Source organism: Passer montanus, unplaced genomic scaffold (assembly GCF_014805655.1).
Source record: "Passer montanus isolate IOZ18808 unplaced genomic scaffold, ASM1480565v1 scaffold25, whole genome shotgun sequence".
Classification (NCBI taxonomy): domain Eukaryota; kingdom Metazoa; phylum Chordata; class Aves; order Passeriformes; family Passeridae; genus Passer; species Passer montanus.
In genome coordinates, this window is record NW_024367149.1 from 1,213,507 (window position 1) to 1,239,883 (window position 26,377).

A 26,377-nucleotide genomic window follows, 5' to 3' on the forward strand; every position below is an offset into this window, starting at 1 on the left:
TCCTGTAGTCTAATGGTGATACGAATCTGATGACTCTTTATTTCACCACTGTATTGAGTCAGAAAAATCTCAAAAAAATGAGCAAAAGGGTATTAAAATAGAAACTCATTGTTAGGAATGTGAAGTAATGCATAAGAATAAAAGAGTTTTATGCAAAAAAGCCTAACCCTGACTTGAAATCAGCTATTAGTGCTCAGGAAAGTCTTCTGATAGACATTTCTGTAAAGACATCAATTCAGTTTTCACTAGGTGTCAAATAAAGTAAATAGAGTTGAGTATTAATAGAAAAAAGGGGTCATGACATAAGATATTAACTATTCTGTGGTAAAAATCTATGACATACATAGGCCATGCTTTGAATATGATTATCCCACACTGATCTGTCTGCTAGACTTAATACAGAAAAGGGCAATAAGAATAATCAAAATTCAGGATAGCTCTTCTTTATGCAGAACACCAAGGAGATAAACCAGATAAAGTAACCATTAATTCTAGGATCTTAGAGCAAAGGTATGTCCTCAGATATTGTGAAACTTAATTTTTAAAGGTATGAGAGTTTTATGTAGGGGTTTTTTTACCTACTGTTATCAAGGAAGGAATGTGTTTAATTGCTAATTGCCCTAGGAGAGATAATATATCACTGAGTTATGAGGGCTTTGTGTGTTCAAGATACAGTGAAGGCTGCCTAGGAGATATATTCTTACTGTATTTATTTTTCTTCTTTTATGGCTACAGCATTGTGCTGTGAGTAATACAGTTGTTCACAGCTGAATAATTTCATATTTTTAACAGAAATTTTAGACGTTCTCCCAGATGACTGGCAGTCGGGGTTGGGGTTTTTTTTCCTATACTATTATTTAAAATGTTAAACAATTTTTATGGATATAAACTACATTTGTCAAGTTAATCCTTACTTAATATTTCATGTCAGCTCTTCAGAGGTACTAAATAAGGAATAAGCACAGTTCTTGTTTTGTTATAGTACTGTTAAATTCCTTAGAATACTTGGTAAAAACTGTGCCTTAGGAAGAGCCAGTAAGGCTTTTCTAGGACATCAGTGGCAAACTGTAAGTTATTTATTATTAAAAAGAACCATATATAAAGCCTTCTGCCTGATATCTTTACTCTAAAAATGTAAATGTGCAAAAGCAAACCATTATGATTTCTAACTTTGTAACTGCTTTTATTGATTATTTTCAAGTTCATATTCTGAAGATTCCAAACTTTATCTATGGCATGTTTAGAAAGCTGCTGATCATACTGGTTTTGATCTCGTAAGACATAAACATTTGGAGCAATCCTGTCGCTGTAGCTGAATGTTTTGGAGGGATAAAGTAGGAAAGAAGTCAATTTTATATTGTGTTTGTGTAAGTCGGTATCTAAGCCCATAGTAAATAATGTAACCGTTTAGTCTAAGCTTTATCTAATGCCTCCAAATGAGAAGTTTCTAAACGTGTTGTCATTTGATACAGTATGTGAGCACTCCTGGTGTGCAGCTCAGAGACAAAGCAATAAAGAATTTAACTGCAAGTGCAGGTTTTTTACTGCTGTGATGGGTTGGCCATTTAGGGAAGTGTCTGAACTCTGGCAATCTGTTCATGTTTGCTCAGGATAGGTATGGAAACGACATAATTCACACTCTCTGACCCACCTTCTGGCAGCTTCTTCCTGATTCCTGAATCTGTGATAAAATGTGCTGAAGGTACCTCTTTTTTTTCCTTTTTTCTTGTGCTTCAAGAAATTCTCTAGTGGCTGAACCTGGAACTTGAATAGCCTTTTATTGTTTCTTCAGTCCTTTAACGTGATGTTACAGGATAATTGCAGGGAATGGTAAAATGAGTGTCTCCTTTTTATTTATGGAAATAGATACTATTGATAATTTTAGATACCATAACCAGACATGTATTTTTATATAAAAGGTTAAATGCCTCTAATTGCTATTCTACTAAAATGTGGTCAGAGTTTGCCCTGAATTATTGAATTAATGACTGATGAAGTATAAAATCCATTAAATACTACCACAGTCATGAATCCTATTGTCTTGAGACAAGAGAGGAAAGTCAAATCTGTGAAAAATTACTTTGGTTTCAGAAAACTAAAATGAGAAAAGGCAAAATGCTGTTTAAAGCCTTCAAGTTTCATGTGTTTTATTAGGGTAGATACAACTGCAAACGTGCACCTTTGTTACTAGGGCTGAGTGTATGTATTTGCAGCATCCTTGGCATTACAGTTGCAAAGGCATGCTTTATGCATGTAGTAGCTTTCCATCATTAATAATAGCACAAGGCTTTTTTTTTTCATCCCTGAGAAAGCGTTTCTTAGGCAAAGTCAGAAAACTGAAGTAGAAGGGGAAACTCTGAGTAAAACACAAAAAACTTATTCTGCCAATAAAAAAAGACAAAGCAAAACATAAAAAAGCCATTTGAAGGCAGAATGGAGAAAGAGTTAAAATGAAGTTGCTGTGAGAGTTGCATTGGTTACCTAACCTTGCCTTTTCTTTTTTGCCAGGTCTTTATACCCATTTATAAAAATACAGAATTCTCTTTTTACAAAAACATCAGTGAGATAGCCTGAATGCTAGAAATTTATGGGAGCTCAAGGGAAGACAAGGAAAATTCATGGAAGAGAAATTCACTGAAGTTTAGAAAATAGATAGATATCACATATGACTTAGGAGGACTCTGAGCTAAAAATATTTGGAAGCTATAATGGTATTATACACAGCAGCTCTTGCCTAACCATCTGCTTATCACGGCTGTTGGAGACAAAGTACTGACTGCAGAGACGTGTGGCTTTGCTCTGTGTGAGAAAAGAGGCTTGAAGTTTAATAATGTTGAGCATAATTGATTTGCATTTAAATTTAATGAGGGAGAAGTTTTGAAAGTGAATAGTCAATTAACATGCAAGGGGAATCAAGTGTCTCTGTGCATAGGTGGCAGATATGCTCATGTGCTTAGGCAGTAATAAGTACGTCCCTTTTGCTCTGGAAATGTAGTGCAACATCTCAATATCAAGAGAGATCTTTACAAAGCCCTTGATAAAGTTTTCAGCTGCTGGGACAGGGTAATAGAATCAGAATAAATTTTTCACTTCATAGGCAATCTTTCATTTTATACTTGAACAGTGAGCATAGCTTTGAAAGTAAATTGTCATGTATAGTTGCAAGAAATCATAAACTGAGTGTTGCAAAACAAAACCCTGAAGAACAATAAATTCAAAGCAGAATATCTGGTTATTCCTTACATTACGAAGTTGAATAAAGGAAGCCAAAAGAAAAGTATGTGTAGGGTAAACTGTAGCTGTATTTCAGCAGTGTGTTGACAGGTTAATGGTAGGTTTAGAGTAACGGTGTAAAGTCTTAGAAATGCTTTGAAGTGTACTTTAAGTCTATCAAATATGTATATTTAGCACATTAATAAGATTCCTGGAGAAGAAACAGTTGATGAGTAGTGGTGCTGTATGAAAAGTTGTACTCTCCTGGCTTAGTCTTTCAAGGAAATACATTTGTGACTTTGAAAGATAAAGAAAGTATGAATCAGACTACTCTGAATTTTTACTGTGCAAGGGCTGTAGCAACTGCAAAACCTATGAGTAAGCCTGCATCTAGATGAAAAATGAAAGTGGAGCAAGCCTAAAGGTTCTTTGTCAGTGGTCACAGGAAAAGCAAAAAACCTGTAGGAAAAGAACAAGCAACTCCCTTCATTCTTACAGGGCAATTGCATTGGCAATTAATTAAATTTAATGCCAAAGTATTCAAAAGAAAAAAAAATGTTCATACTGAGAAAATAAGAGTAACTAAAAGGCTGAAATTTTAAATGTAAATGTAGGCTAGACAGAACTTCCTTTGTATTTCCAGTTGGTACTGTAAGCATAGGCCAGAGAGAACACAGAAACTGTGGGAAACAAAAAGCAGCATATTGTTTATCAGTGAATGTGCTGGCCTCCGAAGACCTTCTGAGCACAGCAAGAGAGGAAAGCAGAATGGCAATCAAGTAAAACAAAATTACAGGTGATGTGGTCATAGTTCCATTTGAATTATATATATTAGACTAGAAAAGTAAATTAGGCTACCGGTGTACTGTTAAATCAAGGAAATTGTGGCTAGCCATCCTATCTGAAAGTAGTTGGATATGAACAGTAGCAGCTAGAAAAAGGTAATATACTAGTTGAAAGCAGTCTTACAATAAAGTCAGTGTTTCTTTAAATAAAGGCCTCTGTTAGCAGTAGATGTGCTGTGATTAAAAGGAAGGGTATGTGATATTATTCACATTGCATATTGGTTTGTTTCCTGTGCCTGAAGACAGGACAGCAGCAAAACAGAAAGCAGCTGGTCCCTGCTCCTTTAAGAGCTTTTGAAAACCACAGTTCCTAATGCACTTAAAACACCTTCAGTACTTGCCAGTGGAAACTCCCAAGCCAAGTAGACTGAAATATGCATAACAGTCTTCTTACTCAGAAAGCATAAATACAGCCTGAGTATACAGGCTGTAGAGGTGTATTGAAACCTCTCTGCTGAACTAGCTCAGTGTCAGTCACAAAGCAGAATTTGGAAAGCATCTAAGAATAAGCATTTTCAAGTGCTGATATCTGCAGTTTTGTCAGGATGCCCAAGCATTGGGAGAAAGTTTCTGTCTGCCTTCAAGTACTTCTGGGGGGGAAAGGCACATTCTTGGTGTGGATGATGCTGACGTCCAGCTCACGGAGCAGGAACGTGCTCAGAGCTGCTTTGAAAGGCTGCAATGCAAAGCTGTCATGGATGGCTAAATATGGCTGTAGCAGTTGTGCTGTGTATTAGACCAAGCTGCAGCATGAGGCAATGAAAATAAACAACATCCTTTATGGAAGGCAGAAGGAGGGATGGGTCTTTTTACAGCAGATCACTATTTAGAGAACTGCCACAATATTGAGGTTCTAACATAGAGTACAGTACTGAAACATGTCAACAGCTGTAGCACCTCAGACAGTTTCTTTAGAAAATAGATGTTTCTCTGGCTGTTCACCAGAGAAATGACTTGATGTAATATGATTTTATTAATTTATCAAAGTCAGTTGTAATAGAGCCACATGATCACTTAAAAGAGCTGGGGCTCTTAAAAATAACTGCCAGTCAAAAAGTGACATAAGGCAAGTCATTTACAATTGGACACAATGATCTTAAGGGTCTTTTCCAGCCTAAATGATTCTGTGATTCTATGGTAGCAGGCTACTACTGTGTTTAAATTCAAGTTTAAAGCCTACTTGGCTTCTAAGCCTGTCCATTACTTTGCCTAGCCCCTTGCATGTGAGAACTCATCTGTGTGCTGGTGGTGACTGGTGCTATGATGATACACACAGGATCAGCTGGTGTGCCAAGGGATGCCTGTCATTCTGGAAGCATGAAAATGCCCTGGGTGAGAAGACACAGCATGGCCACAGCACAGCTGTGACAAACTGCATTTTTTTTTTTGTTTGCTTCATGTTTTTTGGGATAGTTCTGCATGCCCTGCCTGCTCCCAGTCTGTCCGGAATATATTTTCAGCATTTGGAGTGTGATTTAGATCAAGTGTTTAGGTGTCCCTCTATTTGTTTACTTTTGTCACTAAGTAATATTTGAATCCTTAGGCCAACTTAGCAACTCCCCTAAATTTAGCTGAGAGTAAACATCTCAGAGCTGTGGAGAGCTTACAGCTTTCACAAAAATTGTAGCCCCCTTTTTAAGGGGGATTTGAACCCAGTAGCCCCCTGCTGTACACAAGCAGTCTAGTCAGTGCATATATGGGTTGGAATTTGTCTCACCATCCTTAAGGTTTGGAAATGGCCAGAGAGAGGAACATAACATTTTTCAGAACATTGGAGGTGCAGTGGGTGTGTGGCAGAATGGTGCCACGTTTAGGACTCCAAAGCCAGCCCATTGCTTTGGTGATAGAATAATTTGTATCTTCTGGATAGGGGAAAAAGCCTAGATTGAGGCAAAAGCATTATCAGATAGAAAATAAGTGGTTAAAACAGTTTTTATGAATGTGGATAGCTGGAAAAACAGCCTTCTCACTTTTTGTTCCTCTGAGGAGTGAGGGCATATTTTAAATTTTGAAGAAAAAATTAGAACAAAAACATTTTAATTGTGAAACAACACTGAAAATGTTTTACAGGAACTGTTGCAAGCCTCGCATGTCCCTTTTCCAATCTCTGGGTTTATGTTTGCCTTAGTATAATGCAGGAACACTTCAAAGCTCAGCCCACGCAGGGCACCTGGTTGTGTGTGTGTGGTGCTGCTCTGAGTTCTGCATCAGCCTTGTGAGGCTCGTAGAGCTGTTGCTGTAATTTTGCATATAAAAAGCTCTATTAATTGTTGCATTTCAAATGCATGCCCTTGACTGAAAATCATCTGGGATAAAAGTATGTTCTAGACAGTATTTAAGAGAATATGCGCTTTACAGTTTACTTCATGAGGTAGCATGTTTGTGGTCACTGCTCCAAAACTAAATCAGACAGAGTACTAATTTCCAGTGTCATATTGTACAAAAATGAGCAAACTGGCTTATCCTGGGTCTTTTAAGAAAAAAGTATTGGAGCACTGATTTTCTCCATCAAGTTGCTTTTCATCTGTAAACTGCTAGCAGGATTATTAAGTACTTGATGAACTCTTAAAATTGCAGCCTACTTATGGGAAAAAGCAAAGTCTTTTTATGCTAGATATTTTCTGTATATTGTAATAATAACTTCTTCAGGGAATAAATAATAGTTTTCCTATTTATATAAAACTGTGTTCTTTGTTTAAAATATTAAATCTTATTGGAGTTTTTTCCTAGAGTAACAGTTTGATAAATGGTTACTGTAATTAAGTTAGTGTAATTAATTCTACAATGAGCTTTTCAAGAACCTGTGCAATTTAATGTATCTCAAAGATGTAAGTCACGTGTTTTGGCAATCCTGCACAGGAGATACTCTTTGGATAACAGGACAGCTAATTAGCAATTGAATGGTTTCACATGAAAAAGCCATATTATAATTTAGAGTGGGGCTTTCACCTAGGATGATGATTGGGTAGGTATGGTGATAGGGATATAGAGGGATGGCCAATAAGTGAGGCTAAGCATAATTTTTTTAGCTGGGGCATGGAAGTTATTTATATAGGGTGATTTCAATTTTCTTTATTTTCTTCAATTTTCTTCTTCATTTCAAGTTAATTGTGTCAGACAGTAGTGACTTTATTAACTAAATATCAGTCAGAAAAGTAGGTGGTTCCGTAAGGGTGTTTACCTAAAGTGTTTGCCTGTCTATTCAGGACAAGTGCAAATTGTATTAAATGATAATTTTTTGCATTTTTCTGTTAGGTTAAGACAACATGCTAAAGGTGAACACACCAGGTGGTGCATTGGATTGTGGAATGTGGCCTCTTGTTCCAAGGGGCTGTGGTGTCCCACCTCTCAAAGTTCACATCTTCACCTTTTGTTGTGGCTATGTGATCCCATGCTTGTGCTGCAGCACATTGTCCTTTAATATGGCCACAGGAAAAATTGATTCATCTGGAGCCATCTGAAAAGACAAAATTATATTTTCAACTCTGACCTATTTGTAGATTTATTTCAGAGTATAGTTCCACAAAAGTTGTGTTGACAGAGTTGTCCCAGGTATTTGAGACAGATAATTGGGATGAGTGATGTGTGTGGGTGAGTTGGGACTAGGTAAAATCTCAGATTCTGCCTGTTCCTTCCAGTTATTCCCAGTTCCAGTTTTCCTTTTTCACAGTTGTGTTCTTTCTGTCTTCTAGCAGTTTCTCAGGATTTCCTGTATGTCTCTTTCTTCAGTCAGCACCCACTCATTTTGCCAGTGTAGCTGGTCTCCTTACCTGTGCGTTCACATTTAGCACTCCCTCAGCCTGCCTTCATCACATCACAGCTTCACCAGGATTTTTCTGCTCAGGCAAACTCTTCTCTATGCCAAATCCCAATTTCTTACTCCAGAATATGGAGGAAGAAAACCACCTTGAAGAAACAGTCAGATGTGTCTTAAGCAGCAAGAAGGGTTTAAAATAATTTCCATATTTGTGCACAGAAATGAGTAATTATTTTGACTGAGAATTCAGGAGAGAGACAGCAGGGTGGGAATATCAGTCTGAGACAGATGCTTCAATGTATAATTTCAGCACAAACTCTTAATTTGGCCAGGATACAAGAAACTGAAAGCAGTTAAAGTGTTTCAGGCTTTTAAGAGAAGAAATTTGATATAGTGGTTGCTTTTCTAGAGTTCTGCTGTAAAGTCACACTTGTATAATTCATATTTAGGTTTATGTGAAGTAATTTTGCAATTTTATCCTGGAATGTCTGGCTGGAAGAGGGGTGATGCCTATATCACACCCATCCTCCCAGTAAGTTTGCTCAGATAGGTGGCCCAGAAGAGTGAGAAATGCCAGTGCTGTCAGCAGTTCTGATAGCACTGCTGAGTGGAAGGGGAGCGAAGGAACAGATGGACATTGCTGGTCGTTGTCAGACAACTTTCTGCTTCAACCTTTATTCATGGTTTTAGAGAAAGAGTAAGACAGTGTTAGGAGGAGGTTGAGCTTTTGTTTGTTTTCATACATCCTGTTATTTCAGTACCAATTCATTTTCCCTGCCCATTACATTTTTTTTTCTTCCAGAAAGAAATAGAAATAGCTTTCCACAAGAAGATTCTTTCTGAAGAATTCTTTTCCTCTTATGTAAGAATAGGTTTGTCTAGCCTAGTGAACCCATCTCTTTTAAGGAAGAAAAATAGCATATTGAATTATCCATTCTGGTTCTTTGCAGTTTTAGTTTTGAGTAAAACGTTTCCAGTGTTAGTTTGCTAGCTCTTAAAACATGTTGACTTTTTTTTCATATTATTCTATTTTTTCTTTTTCTTTATTTTATCTTACTAGCCTTTTATATATACGATTAATATAAGTAGTCCCATTCTGACAGACCATATGGAATATAATTCTACTATGTCAGAGACAGCTGAAATCTCAGAATAACCCCAGTAACATTTATTAATTTTTATTGCTTTTAAGCTTTTGTTATAGCTCTAAGCTGCTTATTATTACATATTATTTCAAGTAAGATCTTCATAATGTCTTTTGGTGGAGGTTGTTTCTATAATTTGAAAGTACTGCTTGTTTTGATGTAGTGTAGATAATCAGAATAATAAAATGCTGTTTCCAGAAAACTGATTTCTTGCTAATGTAGTTCTGTGAAACTCAGTATGTGTGGGAAGAGATGCTGGCATACTCTAGATGTGATAGACTGCTGAATATAATTTGTTAAATTAAATTCATCCCTAATTTAGTAATACTGCTTTGTTAAGAAGTGATGTATTTTCTGTGTGGAGATAATCCAAAATCTTGATAATCTGGTGTCTGTGCAAATTCTCATCTTTTCAGAGGTGCTAATTTATTTGTCTTGGCCAAATACATCTTTGAGGGATTAGATTCTGTTTGCATAAATAGCTACTGCTTCCAGTTTTTAGAGATGTACTGTTGTAAGTAACATTGCTTTGCTCTGCAGAGAATTTAAGAGCTGGTATTTCATAGCCCAGAGATCCACCCATTTATTACTTTGGCCAGTTATATATGTGTGTCACATTTGCTCTTGTAAATGGTAACTTTGCCATAGCAGATTCTGTCTCTGAAGTAGTTTGGGGATTTACTGAAGTATGGTACTAGAGAGTGCTCCTGCTATCAGATACCCACAAATGCCATATCTGACCACGAGGAAAGATTTGAATCTTTATCACTGCAGTATTATCACTGAGCATATTGATTCTCAGATGAGACTCGGAAGAAAGATAACAGATTATTCGGATTATTTCTCTTCAATATGAAAATTATTCATTATACTCTAGATCAGATGACACACTGTTCTGTTTTCTAGGGTTGAATTGTTATGGAAGACATTAGATATTGCCCATTTTCATCAAATAGTGACATCAGACAACTATTGGAGGCTTCTCTTGAAAGTCTGTTCTCCCCCACCCCCAGTGCACAGTTTTTAAAAAATTTGCTTAATGTTGTATGTACTGTTAATTTATCCATCCTAAGTTCCATTTATGTCGTTCCAGCACAGTTATAGTAGAGGCTGGTTTCAGGTCTGGTACACACCCAGTATGTTCAGGTATTGACTGCTTCTTTTCACTTTCTCTTTTCTAGCTTAAGGCCACGTGGAACATACTTGTAACTGCATCTGTGTTTCTGAATTCCTTTAAACAATTGGGCTTGTATTGACTCTCAGATAGCTATAACCCAGACCAGGAAAAAAAAAAAGGTTATTCTGTCTGTTTAGGAAGGGTTTTCCTCATTCTGCTGTCTTTAACTGTTGGTTTTCTTCTCTATGTAAATTTGTTTCCTTTATTGCTAGAAGTTTTCATGCACACAGTTCAGCATTCAGTAACTTTACTAAATAGGTTTGTGGTTAAGTTAAATAAAAATTCTAGCATAATGTGAGTATAATGGTATGTATTGATAGCGTCTGCCTAAAGCTGAGTAAGTTTAAGGGTTCTTAAATGCAAAAAATGCATACCCAGAAATGCCAGAAATGCATTCTGTAGTGTCATCACATGCTGGATTGTATGTAAGATGTACAGACAATTTTTGCAAGCAGTTGAACTTCAGTCTCACTCTGATGATAGTCCATACTGTACTGATTAATGTGTGACCTGTGTGGTTTCAGCAGCAGTATTTGCTCACTGGCTTCTTACACAGGTCCTTCCCCACAAGAGACAAGGTCAGAGTCCCTTACTTATTTCAGGGCTCTGTCTGCACTACACTCTATTTAACCTGTAACTTCTTAATTTTTAGTGGGCTCTGCAGTCCAGAGTATGTTGTTTCTTATCTGATTATTACTCTTCAAACTTCTAGTCTTTATTGCAGTATTTCAGTATTTTTTTCTGAAATGTTGATGTGATTCCCTGAAGAAAGGCTTTTAGATCTAAAAGCTTATTCAGTTTCCCTTGCAGTCCTCATTCCAACTCATAAATAGCTTCTAAAATGAGTGGTGTCCAAAACACTAAATTACTCTTCTATTGAATTTCTCTGCCACAGAAGATGTGGTTGTTCTAAGTGAAAAATGTCATTGTAATTGGTTATGCAATGTAAAGGAATAATAGTTAATTTTCAAGACAGTTTTTCCAAGAAAACTTCTGTGAAAAATTATATTATTGTTCACTTGTTAGGCCCTTGTGAATGTTGTTTTCTAGGTTTTAAACATAATTAAGGTGCTGTCGTTTCACTGTATACTGATTTAAGTTTCCTGGTTTTGTAAATTGTTCTTCCCTCCTCCATAACCTGCAGACTGCTACCACACAAAAAATTCTGACTAAGTAAAACATTTTTTACCCACCTTGGTTTCTTCTCTGAAGATATTTACACAGTCTTTTTACTGTGTCTGAAATGCTTCAGCTGTCCCCAAAGGCAAATGGACACAGCAGGGGTTGTGTGTTTCCTACTGTGAGTAAAATAGGGTTGTTTTGGGCAAAAGAAAATCGGGGGAGATGAGGTGTACAAATCTGACAAAATACTGGCATTAGTATTCCAGCCATTCCTGAAACAACTTATTAGTATATTCTTTTACTTAGGACTGGTAAAGTAATTAAAAATTATGAGATTAGGCCACCTTCTGATTGGCTCAGTGTTAATATTTTGTTTAAATGTTTTCTTTTTTTTTTTTTATATATATATTTTGTATTTTTACCAAAGTTACTGAGCTAGTATTTTTATTGGATATGTTGTTCTTTTGCAAAAATTGGTCAAACTCTGTCATACTTTTGTTGCCTTCAGATGTGTCAGTTAAAGGCATCTTTAGGAAAGGCAGCAATATGGATTAAGAGTACCATGCATTTTCAAGTGGTTGTCTTTGCCTTCTTCTTCCATTCTTTGTTTGTCTTGTCATGATGATAGTTCTCTGCTGTTTGTTAAATTCAGAAATCCCACTGAATAAATGAAACCTGATTTGATTTAGTTATCTACATAATAGAATTTGTGATACTTCATGTTGCATCACTGGAAAAACACCTTCTGTTACTGAACTTCACTGCAATTAGACATAATTAATCTCTTCTCCTCTTATGCAGCTCAGTTTGTGTTTTGAATTGGCAACTTAATTTTCTGTTCTTACCAGTATGAAATCCTAACTAGGTTGAAAGTAAAGACAATTTTCAGTAATCTAAATATAAAAACTGTGTAGAATGAACAATGTGGAGGAACCTGTCAGCTCGTGTTTTACATCATGGAGTTTTGAATTGTCAAGATGAAAATAAGGTCACTTGTATGAAGTCAGTAGAATATGAAGAAAGCTTCAACAACCACTATTCTTTAGTGAATTATGGTGCCTTCATAGTACTAGATGTTCTTAAATTAAATGAGATTGCTGGTGTATTTTTTCTAGTAGTAACTTGGTCATTGGCACAGATGCCCAAATTGGAGGTGACTGAAAGCATTGTTTAACTTTTGGATCGGTAGATGTATTTTGTCTTTCAGTATCCAAAATATTTCACTTCTACTAAAAAAGAGGTGCTACACATTGTTTTCCTTGGATGAAGTAGAGGTTTAATGTGAACTCTAGAAAGCAGTTTAGTCCCATTGTATTAATGAAAGTTTTTTAGGGACTTGGAGCCAATATGGGTTTAGAGGTCTGTTCAGTTAATTAAAATTAAACAGCAGAGTTTTTCACTGTGTATCTAATTATAAAATGCAGTGCATTTCATAATTCGTTAGTTGTAGTACTGCCTTTCACTACTTGATTTTTTACGTCTCGTCAAATACCTTCTTAAACTCGAGCACTAACACAACTCCTGTGAATTCATTTGCTTGCACATGTATCTAATTATAAAATGCAGTGCATTTCATAATTCGTTAGTTGTAGTACTGCCTTTCACTACTTGATTTTTACATCTCGTCAAATACCTTCTTAAACTTGAACACTAACACAACTTCTGTGAATTCATTTGCTTGCACATTCAGTGTGATACAGTGAATCACTTAGAAACTACCAAGGAAGACATTTTACATTTGAAACCTAAATTAACATTTCACATACTTAATTACTTCACAGTATATTGATCTTTCTTTGCTAGGACACTTTTAAAATTGATAATTTCTTGGTTAAAAAGCTGTTGCTGTTGATATGTCCTGTTGCATTCTTCTTCATTTTCAGTGTGGTAATTTAAATGTTTTATTGATGCCTTTGTCTTTTTCTCAACAGTTTTCAAAATCTGGTTAATGTGATGGCATAAACTAGTAAAGCTTTGGATTACATGATGGATATCAGCAATGGTGATTGATATTGTTTGAGTGGTACAGTAAGAGTCTGCTGTATGAAATGCCAGAAGTTTACCTTTCTTCTAGTTTAGCAATGGTAAGTTTTTTTACATTTGTACTAAGGAAATAATAACTTTATTTCTTGTCATGTAAGGTGTATTTCTTCAGAAAGTATCGTATCAGCAAATCAGTAAAGATTTCTCTCTTACATATGATTTCTAAAGTCTGTTGAATCCAGAAGTAATTACTAACCAAGAAATACATTTGAGTTTGGTTTAGGTTATTTTATTGGTACTGATTTGAAATGTCAGTTACTCACCCCTAATGTGTGCTAGCTTTAATTAGAGCAACCTAGAGGAAATGGAATATATAAATAAACTCTGTTTTTCGTGTTTGGGTTCAACCCCAAATGGGATCACTCTCCAGATGGTATTGAGCTTGCATGCAAAGAGGGAGGATATGCAGGCAAGTCTATCCATGTGGAAAATAAGTGTAAAAACCATTATAGAAAACACATAGTATTTTGCTCTCTTCAGTCAGCTGCTGATGTTTGACCATTTGCTGCTTGACATGTTATTTATATTTTCTCTTAAGGCAGAGTGTGTTGGAGGGCTCACACTTATTTACTTTAAGTGAACAGAATGAAAGTTAGTGCTGCAGCATCTCTTCAGATATATTTTCAGGAATATAAACACTGCATCTTTCCAGGCATTCATCTAAGGCAGCAGGAGTAACTAACAAGCAGGAGGGTTGTAGCAGCACAAATAAATCGCAGTTTTGAAAACATTTGAAATTTTCACTTTATAATTGTCTTTTTCTTGGTTGCACAGAGTGATGTGCTGTCATACAGTTGTGTGTGAGCCATACCACATGTACACAAAATTAATGTGCTTTCTTCTACAGTTTTGTCTAGAACTGCACCAAGCAATGCTGTTAGGATACATTGCTTTCCTTAAGAAATACTGCTTGCATTGTGAATTCCTAAACACACAATATAGTAAATACTGGTAATTGTTAAACAGAATTGTATTAGATGAGAGTGTTCTTGTCTTGTCCAATTCTCTTTTCTGTTCTAGGACCATCTGGCACTTAAATAGTAGATTTGAGAGAATTTATGAATTTGTGTTGTTATTTTCCCCTTCTTTGCTGAAAATGAAAAATGCCTCTTGAAACAATTTTCTCTATTTGTTATTTTCAGCATTTCTAAGTAATGTGCGAAAGGTTTGATTCCATATTTAAAATTTGTAATCTTCAAATCATATCAGTTGAAAGGATTCATATAATCTGGAATTTGGGAAGCTGAAAAAGGGAAGGTGTGCCATTATGCAAAATGGGAATCTGTTCATTAGCAAGGCTGTTATGACAGGTCTGTGGTGACATGGAGTTTGACACATTGAACTTTTAAAGATTAAATGAATAGAAGGGTAAGACTGAACTGAGTTCTCTTAAAAATTATTTTGAGACTGGGCAGGTCAAGTATTCCTGCATTTCACCCTGAAATGTGACATACAGGCACTCTGAAATGGGATGTTTTAAACTTATCTTTGAGTCTGACTACTTAAATCTGATCTGAGTCGTGATCCATCTCACCAGCTGAGAGGGAAAGAACCTTCCAGTACCTCAGATGAGATTCCTGATAGAGTGAGGCTTTTGTTGTCATAAGTGATACAGAAGTAGGAGAGGCCCCACCTGCATATGAGAAAAAATATTTTTGCTTTAAGGACTGGAACAGGTTGCCCAGAGAAGTTGTGGAATATCTGTACTCAGTGTTTTTCAAGACCCAGCTGGATTATGTTCCATGTAACTAAATCTGAATTTAGGCCTTATGTTCATTTGAATGGGAGGTTGGATAAGATTGCCTCCCAAAGGCCTTTTCAGCTAGAATGATTTTGATTCTGATTTGGAAATTTTCTTTTATTTAAGTTTTACTGATAATAACTGTAATATTTTTTATTAGTGTGCTTTATTTTTTTAATTCCCTGCTAAATTAGAATTACAGTTCTGTTTTGTTATTTATGAGAGATTTGTTTTTTCTTTAAGCAACAACTGAGAAAGCAAATGCAGTTTTAATGGCTTACTTCTTAGTCTGTGAAACCATGTAACTAGAAACTCTGAGATATTAGAAATGCAATCTCATACCTTTTACTTGAAAAGAAAAATTGGAATAATTATACCAATAAGTTATACTATATGTACAATACATAAAAATAGTGTATTTCAGTAACTAGAGCCTAACTGGGACATTCCAGCCTTACATAAGGCATAAATATGAGCAATACTCACACAAGTACTAAAGCCAGAACAACCACAAATACCAAGTCAGCTACTTGGTAGCTGAGATGGAAAAATTTAATGCACTAAAGAAATGCCACAGAAAGAAGCAGTATGAATACATTGAATGGGCTTATTCAGATTTACACTGGTGCGTTTGTGACAATACATTCTTCAGATTTGTTCTGTCTCTAGGTGTTTTCTGAATATTTTTTCTGACTGTTTGTTTACCTTTTTTTCGAAGGTTTCCCAGTGAGTGGATCACAATGAACATACTTTAGGGACTTGCCATAGTATGGCTGCTTCTCGATCTACTCGTGTTACAAGATCTACAGTGGGTTTAAATGGTTTGGATGAAAATTTTTGTGGTAGAACATTAAGGAACCGTAGTATTGCTCATCCGGAGGAAGTCTCAGCCCATCCTCAAATCCGATCCAGGTCACCAAAGAAGAGGCCAGAGTCTGTGCAAACTCAGAAGGGCAGCAACGGTGGCAGAACTACTGATTTGAAACAGCAGAGTGCTCGGGAGTCATGGGTGAGCCCTAGAAAGAGAGGGCTGTCCACTTCAGAGAAAGATAATGGTGATAAACAAACTGTGGAAAATAGTGAAAAAAAACAAGCAGAACCTGTTTCACCGGTTTTGAAAAGAATTAAACGTTGTCTGCGTTCAGAGGCACCCAACAGTTCTGAAGAGGATTTGCCCACTAAGGCAGAGAAGGAGTCATTGGAGCATAAAAGCTTAGTGGACAATGATGCAGCCTCCACAGGGACTAAGCGAGCTTGTCGATGTCTTATATTGGATGATTGTGAGAAAAGGGAAGTTAAAAAGGTGAATGTCTGTGCAGAAGGGTTTAATAATTCTGCAGTAGTTGAAGAGGTTGCAGGTTATCAGACTGTCAATGGAGTTGGTGAGAGAGACTCAAATTCTCTTAACTGTGATGACTGTCAGGTTGATGGGAATGCTAAGCAGAACAGTGCTGGTTCCCATACGCCCAAGGACAAAACAGTAGCAGAAAATGGAAACTCATTTGCCCATTCTTCGTTGCTGCTTAATAGCAGCAAAGAGGACAGTGTTGTAGACCATTATGTGCCTTGCACAAACTCTCAAGAACAGGTAAAGTTAGAGGACCACAAACCAATAAATGACTGCTTGCCTGAGGAGCATGCTAATCAGGCATTTGAGCCAGCTGCAGGGTCCTTTTCTGAAATCCAGTCATCTTTGTTAAGGGATTCGGAGGAGGAGGTGGATGTTGTAGGAGATAGCAGTGCCTCTAAGGAACAGTGTGCTGAAAACACCAGTAGCAACCTGAATACTCACCATGACAGTGCATCAATCTCAGGTGAACCTGAACCACATTCTTCAGTGCTGAACTGTGTGTCGGCTCAGATGACAAATATGTTGGAACTTCAAGAACACAGATACACGTTGAGAACTTCACCACGAAGGGCTGCCCCTGCCAGAAGTAGCCCTACTAAAAATAACTCTCCTTGCAGAGAAAATGGACAGGTTGAGGAAAATAATCTTAGTCCTACTGAAAAGAATGTACCTGTAGGTATTAATAATATCAATGGATCTCCCAAAAAGACTGAAGAAATCAAACAGAATGAAAAAGAGAGAAATAGTAATACAGGGGATCATGGGAGTGATGGACTAAGAAAGCCTGAGTCTAGGCTTGTTGCAGGATTTGTACCATCTGCCAAAGAGAGTGCCAACATCCACACTGCAGAGGAGGATGAGGAAGAGCCTGATGTGTATTACTTTGAATCAGATCATGTGGCATTGAAACACAACAAAGAGTATGTGTAACTATGGTAACCATGAATTCTGCTTTTGTTTCTTACCAAAAATATTATTACAAAAATTATTAAGTATTTAACGTACTTCCACAAAAATTTAAGTTTATAATTAACTTTATAATTTTCATACTCTTCAGTCTTCATTTTTCTTGTTTCTACCTCAAACAAAATTAAACTATTTAATATGCAGTATGGTACAGCAATGTGGTTTATACATTTCTAGCAATCAGGATTCTTGAGCCAGAACTTTTTTTTCTGAGTTTCTTTGGGTATTTGTTCCTTTAAAAATGCATCTGTTATTTATTTTCTCTTAAAAACTAGCTGGAAGGAAAACCAAAGGGATTATAACCTTTAATTAGATTTCAGTCATTTATCAGCGTATCCAGTGGACACTGCAGATAAAGCTTACACAATAATCATTCTGCTGTACATAAAAGTTAAAGTTAGATGCTTTTTTCAGTGTCATGGGAAACAACTCAGCGTTATTGTGTTCAGGAAGATGAATTTAACAAATGCAGCAACTTTCTCCAAAGTAAATTATGTCTACATAGCTATTTATATTAATTACATGTAAACATAGGAATATTATTATTGTTATTACTATTATTATGTTCTGAGTAATTTGAATTGTTTATTATTGGAATGTGTAAGTAGAACTGTGGTAGCTATACCTTGTGGTAAATGTGCAAGAGCTTTTGAAACAAAAGAGCAATTCACTGAACAAACTACATGGAGAAAATTTGTCTTCAGGTAGTAGATCAGAACGCAGTTTTTTATTTCAGTCTTTGTAATGCTGTTTTGACTCCTGTGTTTTGCTGTTTAGTAGGTGTTCTGTATTTTGTTGTGAGTTTTGAAAGGCCAAGTGCAGATGATCTTCAGTTCTCTTTGTATGAAGGGTTGAAGCACTGGTAGTAGTTCAGTGTAAATGTAGTAAAAGTTCGCAGCACAGTTATTGTGAATTTGGGGCACAAGGCACAGATGATTGTTTAATCTGGTATGACTGGATTTTTGATATTAGAGTTGCACTGTTTATATAGTAAAATTTTGTTCAGTATTGGATATTAATAAATCATTCTAATCAGAAAATTTTGAATTCCAGCATGGGTTTGACAAATTGTGATTTCAAAATAATGGTTAAATATTTGCAGCTTCAGCCATCAGTCCAAAGTGGACACTTCCCAGTAGACAGAGAGAAAATGACAAATGGGGAAACTGTACTGTTGTCTTTTGATTCTCTTAGGATGATTTTGGATCAGTATGAAATATGACTTCATCTGATGTTAGTACACAGATTCATTAGTAATGTGGTTTGATGTAAGGAGTCATATGTATTATAAATACTACAAAAATAACAGTATTTTTTCTATTCTTAAACACAGATCTAAATTGTCCTTGGAAACTTCAGGTGTGTGCCCTAGTGTTAGCTTTTGAACGTGCAGAGTTCTAAAGAAATGGGTATCTGTTGTTCAGATTGGCAGCCTGTTTGTGAGACCTTGTTGGGGAGCTTTTGAAATGGCAAGTAGGACTTGGTAGCTTGCAACTAACTTGTTGCCTGAATGCAGAATTCCAAAAGAAGTGGTTATTGTTTTTATTCTGTCTTACATTTCTACTTTCCCAAAGGGAAGCATGCTGCTGGGGGGAGGGAGTGTTAACTTTATCTTTTCTTCATTTAAAAAAATTGCCATAGAACTGGTAAAGTACAGCCATCCTTTTTTGTTGTTTACATTTACAAGAAAATAAGTCTGGTATATTGATGGTTCTGCGTGGTAATAGGATCCTTCTAAAGAACTTAAGTCAATATTTTGACATATGAGTGCAGTTGTCATTTATCCAGAATTTCATGCTTCAAAAGTAAATCAAGTGCAGTGCATTATATCCTCTATCCAGTTTTAGAAATAGCAAAGTTCATTAGAGGATGCTCTTAATTCATGTGTAACAGTTTTTGAATAGTGTCTCAGTTATACCCTTGTTTAATCATTTGGTACTTACTTCTTAAAGTATTAAACAAAAAAAAAAAAAAAAAGCCCAAAAAACCAAAAACAAACTCTGCCAGTTTATCTGAAATGTATTCCCTGATGGGTCAGATGCAAAGAATTCCAGAGCTCCATGCTATTAATGCAGGTTCTGCTGGAGGAAAAGGACATTCACTTTGCTTGTGGTAGTTCTGGCTAAGCCAAGTGTTCTGGTGTTCTGCATGTCACATCTTCAAATGGTACAGTTCTGTTTTTCTGCCCTTCATCAGTTTGGGATTGTTATGGGTGATTTTTCTGTCTGGTTTATGTTTCTGTTCTCTTTAAAAGTCAGTTCAGGCATTAGCATCTTGGCTAGGTTGAGGAGGCAGGATGGCATTAGTATAATTCTTTGTGTGTTCCATGGCAGAAAAAAAAATACCTTACTGTGTGTCATAGAAGCTATTTTATATGGCTGTAAATTTATATTATTTCTTGTTGCATTGCATAGCTTGGTGACATGTGTATTCATACAGTTGGTTTTCACTCTCCAAGAAATGATTGTGACATTGGTAAAATATGAATATACCAAAACCTTTAAGAGCTGTTGATGAGACTTGCTATAAGAAAAAAAACCCTAAATGTAAATTGTCATATTTCTGTATGAATTTTGTTGCTTTTTGAATCTTAACATGTTTGAGAAATGTTCATATATTAATATTTCTGGGAAAGCTGGATGACATAATAGGAAAAATAACTATCACTATATGGAATATTATTATTCAGAGAGAAGGCTGAAATGATGGATGTTCCCACAACTTCTCTATCAAACTAGATCTGTCCTACAAAGACAGAGATGAGATCTCTAAGCAGAAATTTTATCACAACATAGACATTTTTGTAGATAATAACAGACTGATCTGGGGGTTGTAGAGTTGTGCAGTGTTGTTAATGTTGTCTGTTGCTACACACATTATAGGAATTTTTGTGTATTGTAACTGCTCTCAGAAAAGTACGGTTTAGTGTATATTTGAGGATTTTGCTTCTAGCTCAGAAATGTTTGTGTTTTCTCCTGAGATATTTCATCAAGACTGAACTTCCTGATGTAAAACTTTCTACACTGCTGAATTTTATATGCTGTGCTTAGTATTTTGCATATGTCTTTCCTCAGGCATTTCTCATATCTCTTTGCTGTATCATTTTATGCTGTAATTCCATCTCATACTGCAGTAGCTTACTTTAATTTTCTGTCTGGTGCAGCATTTTATTCTCAGTACTTTCTGCCTTTGCCCAGTGTTTCATTTAGTTCCCCTTTTTGGTTTTGTTTTTATTCTTCTTCCTCTCTATTTCCTTTGGAGATTTGTAATGTTTGGCAGGTGTTAGATTGCACAGAGGCACAATCTATGTTTGACTCTTAGTCCTGGGTTCTAGATGAAAATGTGATTGAAGAATTGAGGTGTTCACATACATGTAATGTGTTACAGAATACATTTCTAGGACTCTATGAACTGCAGTTGGCCTTTACAGGAACCACTTAGACTTGCAGCAAGATCACTGAAATAGAAGCCTTAGGCATGAGCAATTCCTACAGATGTTTAATTCTGGGAGTTAGGACCTTGTTCAGTAGATAGGTATTTTCATGTATCTTTATTGCTTGATAATACTTAAAATTACAACAGCTGCACTGGCATTTACAGTGAAGACAGATCAAATAAGGATTTTAATACATCTCTTAAAACCCAGGATTTTGATTTTTCTTGTGGATTCTTACCTACAATGGGTTGTACTGTTGCAGAGATCTTGGAAACATAGATGACCATGCAGGATCATGCAACAATCAGATTTGGATATACTTAACAATTGATGATAGTACTGTTTGTCTTTGGATCCATCTTTAATGTTGTATGAATGTGAGAAAGAATAACATTTTTAGCATTTCTTATGGCATAGGTTCTATATTTTACTCAGTCACAAATTTTCTGCCTACGGAATCAAGTTAAAGCAGTTTTGTGTAAAAGTTCATCTTACTGCACTTGAATTGTTAGAATGGGAGTTAGTGTACCTTGCCATACCAGTTATTTGAGAACTGCCTTAAACACAGTCTTCTTAAAGTGTGACTGCAATGTCCTCTTTCTAAATTTCTGATATTCTAACTTTACCTGCACCATGGTTTTTTCCTTAACTGGAAAAGATAAAAATATCTATGTCTGTCTTCAAATATATTGGCTAATAATAATAGATCAGCTTTATAAATAAAGGCTGTATGTTCTGAGTTTGTTTCATCTTTAGGAATAAAGGGAATTGGTGTAAATCAAGTTACTTTTCATAGTAGTAGTTTTAATCCATGCCCCTGAGTAATTTGTAGAATATATCACTAATATAAAAGAACTGATGAAGTATACAATTTTAGTGAAGATAAAGATAAGTTAATAATTTTAGGAAACCAAGCATAAATGCCACATGCATTGGATTACAATGTGATTTATATTCATCCTATGTTCCACAAAACTGGTGTGGCATACAGTGATACTTTTTTAAAATTATCTATTAATGCAAAACTAAAGCATGGAAAGTCAGTGTTTTTACAGAGAGTAGTTTCTATTGTCTGGTAAATTGGTCTCTGTATTATTAAAATCTGACAGTATAACAGGCATGCAACCACATTTATTTATGAAGTCCTTGTATTTTACAACAGCTTAACATATGAAGTAAATTGAGAAATTTTTACTGCCAGCATTACTGTTTTATCATGTTCTATAAGGTAATTTCTGTCTATACATATTGTCAAAGGAAAAGCTATGTGACACAAAATTTTTGCAGGACTAAAGATTAAGGCTTGATTAAGAATATTGTAGTCACAGAATCATATTTTTTAATTACATAAACTGTTCAGTAAAGACTTGAGCTCTTGTAAGAGGTGATGCCTTAGGCATGTGCTGCATCTGCTTCTTGCTCCCTAGGAATGGGCACGCTCTGGGAGCCATTAAATGTCAGGTACATTTGTCACATTCGTTTTTCTTCCCTGAACAGAGGCATCTTGCTGGCAGCCACAGCATCATCCCAGTGAACAGCACTGGCAAACACAGTGCAGTCTCCACTTAAATAGTGCATCCTGTGGAAAGTAAAGCTTGATTTCTTTATGACGTGTCCTTTACCCCTTGAATTCTTTCCTTATTTGTCTCCTTTTTCTGCCTACATCTGTGTAGGCACTTCCAAGAGCCCACTGTTGCAGCAGTCCACACCTGGAAGAGAGTATGAACTATCCAGAGCAGAGATGTTTCCTTTTTGGCTGCCTTGGTGTGGTACCTCTGGATCTGTGGGGTGATGGATTGATGGAGGACTGTGACAAGTAACAGTTGAATTCTGCTTGCCTGTCTCTTGTAGTGACAGTAGTTATTGTCTCATCTCCTTTCCAAGCTGCCAGTTTTTGGAGAATGCACAAGAATTCAGTTTGTCTTCTCAATTTCTTTGGTCAACACGGACCAAAAATCATGGAGGGAAAAATACACAAATGTAAAAAAATTTCCAACCACAAGCAGCAAGAAACCTGTTATGCTAATACAAGAAAATGTAGAAAATTGGTTTTGCTTGTTCATTTGGTAGAGCTTACCATTAATACAAGAAAATGTAGAAAATTGGTTTTGCTTGTTCATTTGGATGCTCATTTGTAAAAGCATTCATTTGCTTGTTCTAAGGATGCTCATTAGTAAATTCATCTAAACTGGAAAGTTAAGGATCAATACATAATAAAAATGGTTTTGAGGTGTAGGAAATACCACTTGGAAACAAATATGAAATGCCATAGGAATCACAGTCCTGATTTAAAAAAAAAGAGCAAGAAAGCCAAGAAAAGATGGGCCAGTAATGTATTGACCCAGCACAGCTTTGTGGAGAGTGAGGCTCAGGCTGTGGTTTTGGCTGCTGACACAAGGACACTTAAAAGCAGAAAATTGTGGTTATACCAGTTATGTCAGTGTAAAGTTGTGTGGTGAAACAAGGAATAAATTAATGTTACCATTATTAACTACATAATAGCATAATGATGCCACCAAGAAGACAGGAACAAAGTGACTGCCATATGCTTTAAGAATGGATTGTCTTTATTTGCCAGTTTTAACTAACCTGGCTTGAAATCGCTTCATGACTAATTTTAACTTTTGTTCTGGCCTTTCAAGTTTTAACAGCATCTCTAGTATGAACTGCAAAATTAACCAGCAGTATCTTTTAAAAAGAAATTGTACACGTACTACATATTGTACTAGCTTGTTCCTTTGGTACAATTCATGCATTTGAGAGCTAGAAAGGTCCTACTTTTTGGTTTCCTTAAAACTTTGTTTTTGGTAGGAATAGCCAGCTGGTTTTTCATTTTTTGTTATTGCATATTTCTATTTTGCTTTGGACAGCTCAAAGTAAAAATATTGCTGCTGTTTTGTATAGCAATCTTTGAAAGTTTCCTAAGCCGAGGACCAGCTGTGTTTGTCCATGGTTTGTTACAGTGAGTACTAATAAAACTACATATTTTACTAATTTTCTTCCTTATTTCTAACTTTCCTTCCACTTGTTTAGTCAAAAAAGATTGATGAATAATACTTTGTATTGCTGTTAGAAATTCAGCCACTCATGATTGTAGATCATATTCTTGTAATTTGGTTCTAATATTCAGATATCACTGTAACAGGTACTTGAGGGGAATATGTTAATTTGTTCCTATAGCAAGAATATACACTGGAATAATTGAGTGCATGTGTGTGTCTTCTTCGGGTGAAAACCTGCAGAAACTAATTTAGAGTGAGTGGGAGGAGTTCAACGATCAGTGTTGTCAGATTTCTCTGCTTGTTTTACCAGAGGATTTCTGTGCAGTTGGGTCCGTTTCAAGGGAACATGGGGTGCTCTTACTGTGTCTCTGGAATAAAGCTGCTTCTGATTGTTTGCTTTCCCCAGCTTCTTTCTAGAGAAGAATATCCAAGTGGGCATGCTGGAGGAATCTGTGATATTTTCCCTCAGTAAAGGAATTGAGACCATTCTCATTAGAGATTATGAGAGGGAATGAGAAAAAGTTTGGGGTGTGCTGTCAGTCTGTCTTTGTGCATTTGTGAAGGAAACAATTTCTGTCACTGTCTCATGTCAGTTCAAGCCTGGAAAATAGAGGAATGACAGCGACCTGTATCTTCTTCCCTGCTGAATGTCACTGTCCTGCAGGCAGATGGTTTAGAGTGCTGTCAATATAAAAAAGCTGTGTCAACTGGGAGAGGACTGATGGTGCTGTTCTGTTGTCAAGACTGAAACAAGTTCCGTGGTTTTTTTAGAGGCACAGAGACCTACTTGCTACTAAAAATTCTGAAAAGTTGCTGGAAATGTGGGTATTTGATAAGGGTGCTTTTGTGCAGCTAATATTAAATCCTGCTGGGTGTGTTGGACAGCTCTTGATGTGAATGAAGCCTCTGGAAATAAATAAGTGGTTGTTCTGTTTCTGGGGAAGAGTTAAAAATTTAACAAAGAATGGGACATCACAAGTTGATAACCAATAAAATACTATTCAGTTGGTTGAAACACAAAATTTGAAGCTGTTGAAAGCAAGGTAAAATTTGAGCTGAAAATGGTTCTTTTGCATCCCAGTAAATAACTGCAGTATGATTTACTTTTTTGCCTTAGGATTTGTTTGGTTTTTTTAAAATGTCCTTTAAAAATGTACTTTTTGGGTTAATTCTGTTTTGTTTTAAATAGGTGTGAGGCTGACATACAGAAGCAGTGCTTTGTGTTCCATTCTTGGCTCAGTAGACTTGAAGCTATATAATATGTACTTTATTTGTTTCATGTATAACATAGAGATGCAGTTTAATTATTTACTTACCTTTGAAATACTTTAAGATGTCTGAAGCATGTATATTAAATATGCATAGTGAAAGTCCAGTAAATGTCAGTATGTGTAAAGAGGTTAAGGCAGAGTAGAAAGCAGTTTAGTAAGGAGTTGCAGAAAAGCCTGTAAGTAGATTACCTTGGTCATAGTGTCTAAGCATTAGGTAGCTAAAAATCCACCATATGCTGCTTCCTCCAAAGCATTAGGTAGCTAAAAATCCACCATATATTGGCATAGGTGCTTTTGCAAGCCCTGACAGGGGTTGTTATCTGTATGCTCTTATTGATTATACCCTTTGACTCATTTCTGTTTCTGAAGGAGGATCAAAGAAGGGCCATTCTGCATCAGTCTCTTGTGCTTTCTCATTGCTGTTGTGTGCTCTACACATCCACCATTGAATCCTAGACTCTTCCAGAATGCAGTTAGAGATTTTTAAAAGTCTTAGTTACACGTCAGAATAATTTGCAAGAAACTCTTGCAAATTACTGTATTGTAATTACTGTGTTGTGACACTAGCAAAGATTTCAGGCCAAGCTTAGGAGCTGGGTGCATTTTCTGTTATTTCTGAACTCAAATACACTAAGCCCAAACAAAAAACCACACTTTTTTTAAATGGCAGGATTGTGTTTGATCTGAATCACAGGTTTCTCCAGGGAGCCAATTTCTTTAACTACAGCTCCTTGGGTGACTTGAAAATTCTAAGTGCAATTAATGTTTTCCTTTCCTACATAATTTACAGTCTTTACATTTTTAATATCCAGTACTTTCTCATCTTAGCTTCTAATGATGGATGCTAATAATTTTTTAAAAATTGCTGTTAGTAGACCAAAGTCCAGAGTAATAAATGACCTGGGTATGGGAGAGCAGGTTGTAATCTGTACTTTGCTGGAGTGCCAGCAGATGGCAATGAAACAAAGACTTGCTCAAATCCTCCTGGTGACTAATAACCAGTTTTGTGTCAGAGCTCTTGGAAATACAAAATAACAAGGTTTTTATAGATATATTTTTTAGCGGTGTTTTATTATGAGACGTGTTGTAAAACAGTTCCTACCTGCACAAGAACTAATGAGGACTTCTAAATTACAGTACTCATTTTTAGTGTCAGAGCCCCCCAGAATTGATGGTACTGTACATTTCAACATGCTGTGACCTATATAACTGAAGAAATGCACTTAGTTTTGGGCATGGAAATTGATGACCATCAGCTGCACAGCGTTTTAGAAGTCAAGAAGATAAATCACTTCTTTTTGATTAGGC

At 36.1% G+C, this 26,377-nt stretch overlaps 1 protein-coding gene across 5 annotated transcripts in view; it reads left to right on the plus strand.

The window, feature by feature from the left end:
* Positions 1-26,377, plus strand: part of ZZZ3 (zinc finger ZZ-type containing 3) — a 58,392-nt gene that overhangs the window by 10,883 nt on the left and 21,132 nt on the right. For 2 of the 5 annotated variants that reach the window (XM_039711343.1, XM_039711347.1), the window contains exons 2-3: positions 13,191-13,343; positions 15,762-17,314. In XM_039711343.1, coding sequence (XP_039567277.1) covers positions 15,813-17,314 — 1,502 coding nt within the window. In that variant the 5' untranslated portion in view covers positions 13,191-13,343; positions 15,762-15,812. Of the gene's footprint in view, positions 1-1,919; positions 5,391-9,971; positions 10,107-10,533; positions 11,438-13,190; positions 13,344-15,761; positions 17,315-26,377 lie in introns of those variants that run through there. The other 3 variants (XM_039711344.1, XM_039711345.1, XM_039711346.1) reach the window with 3 other exon arrangements.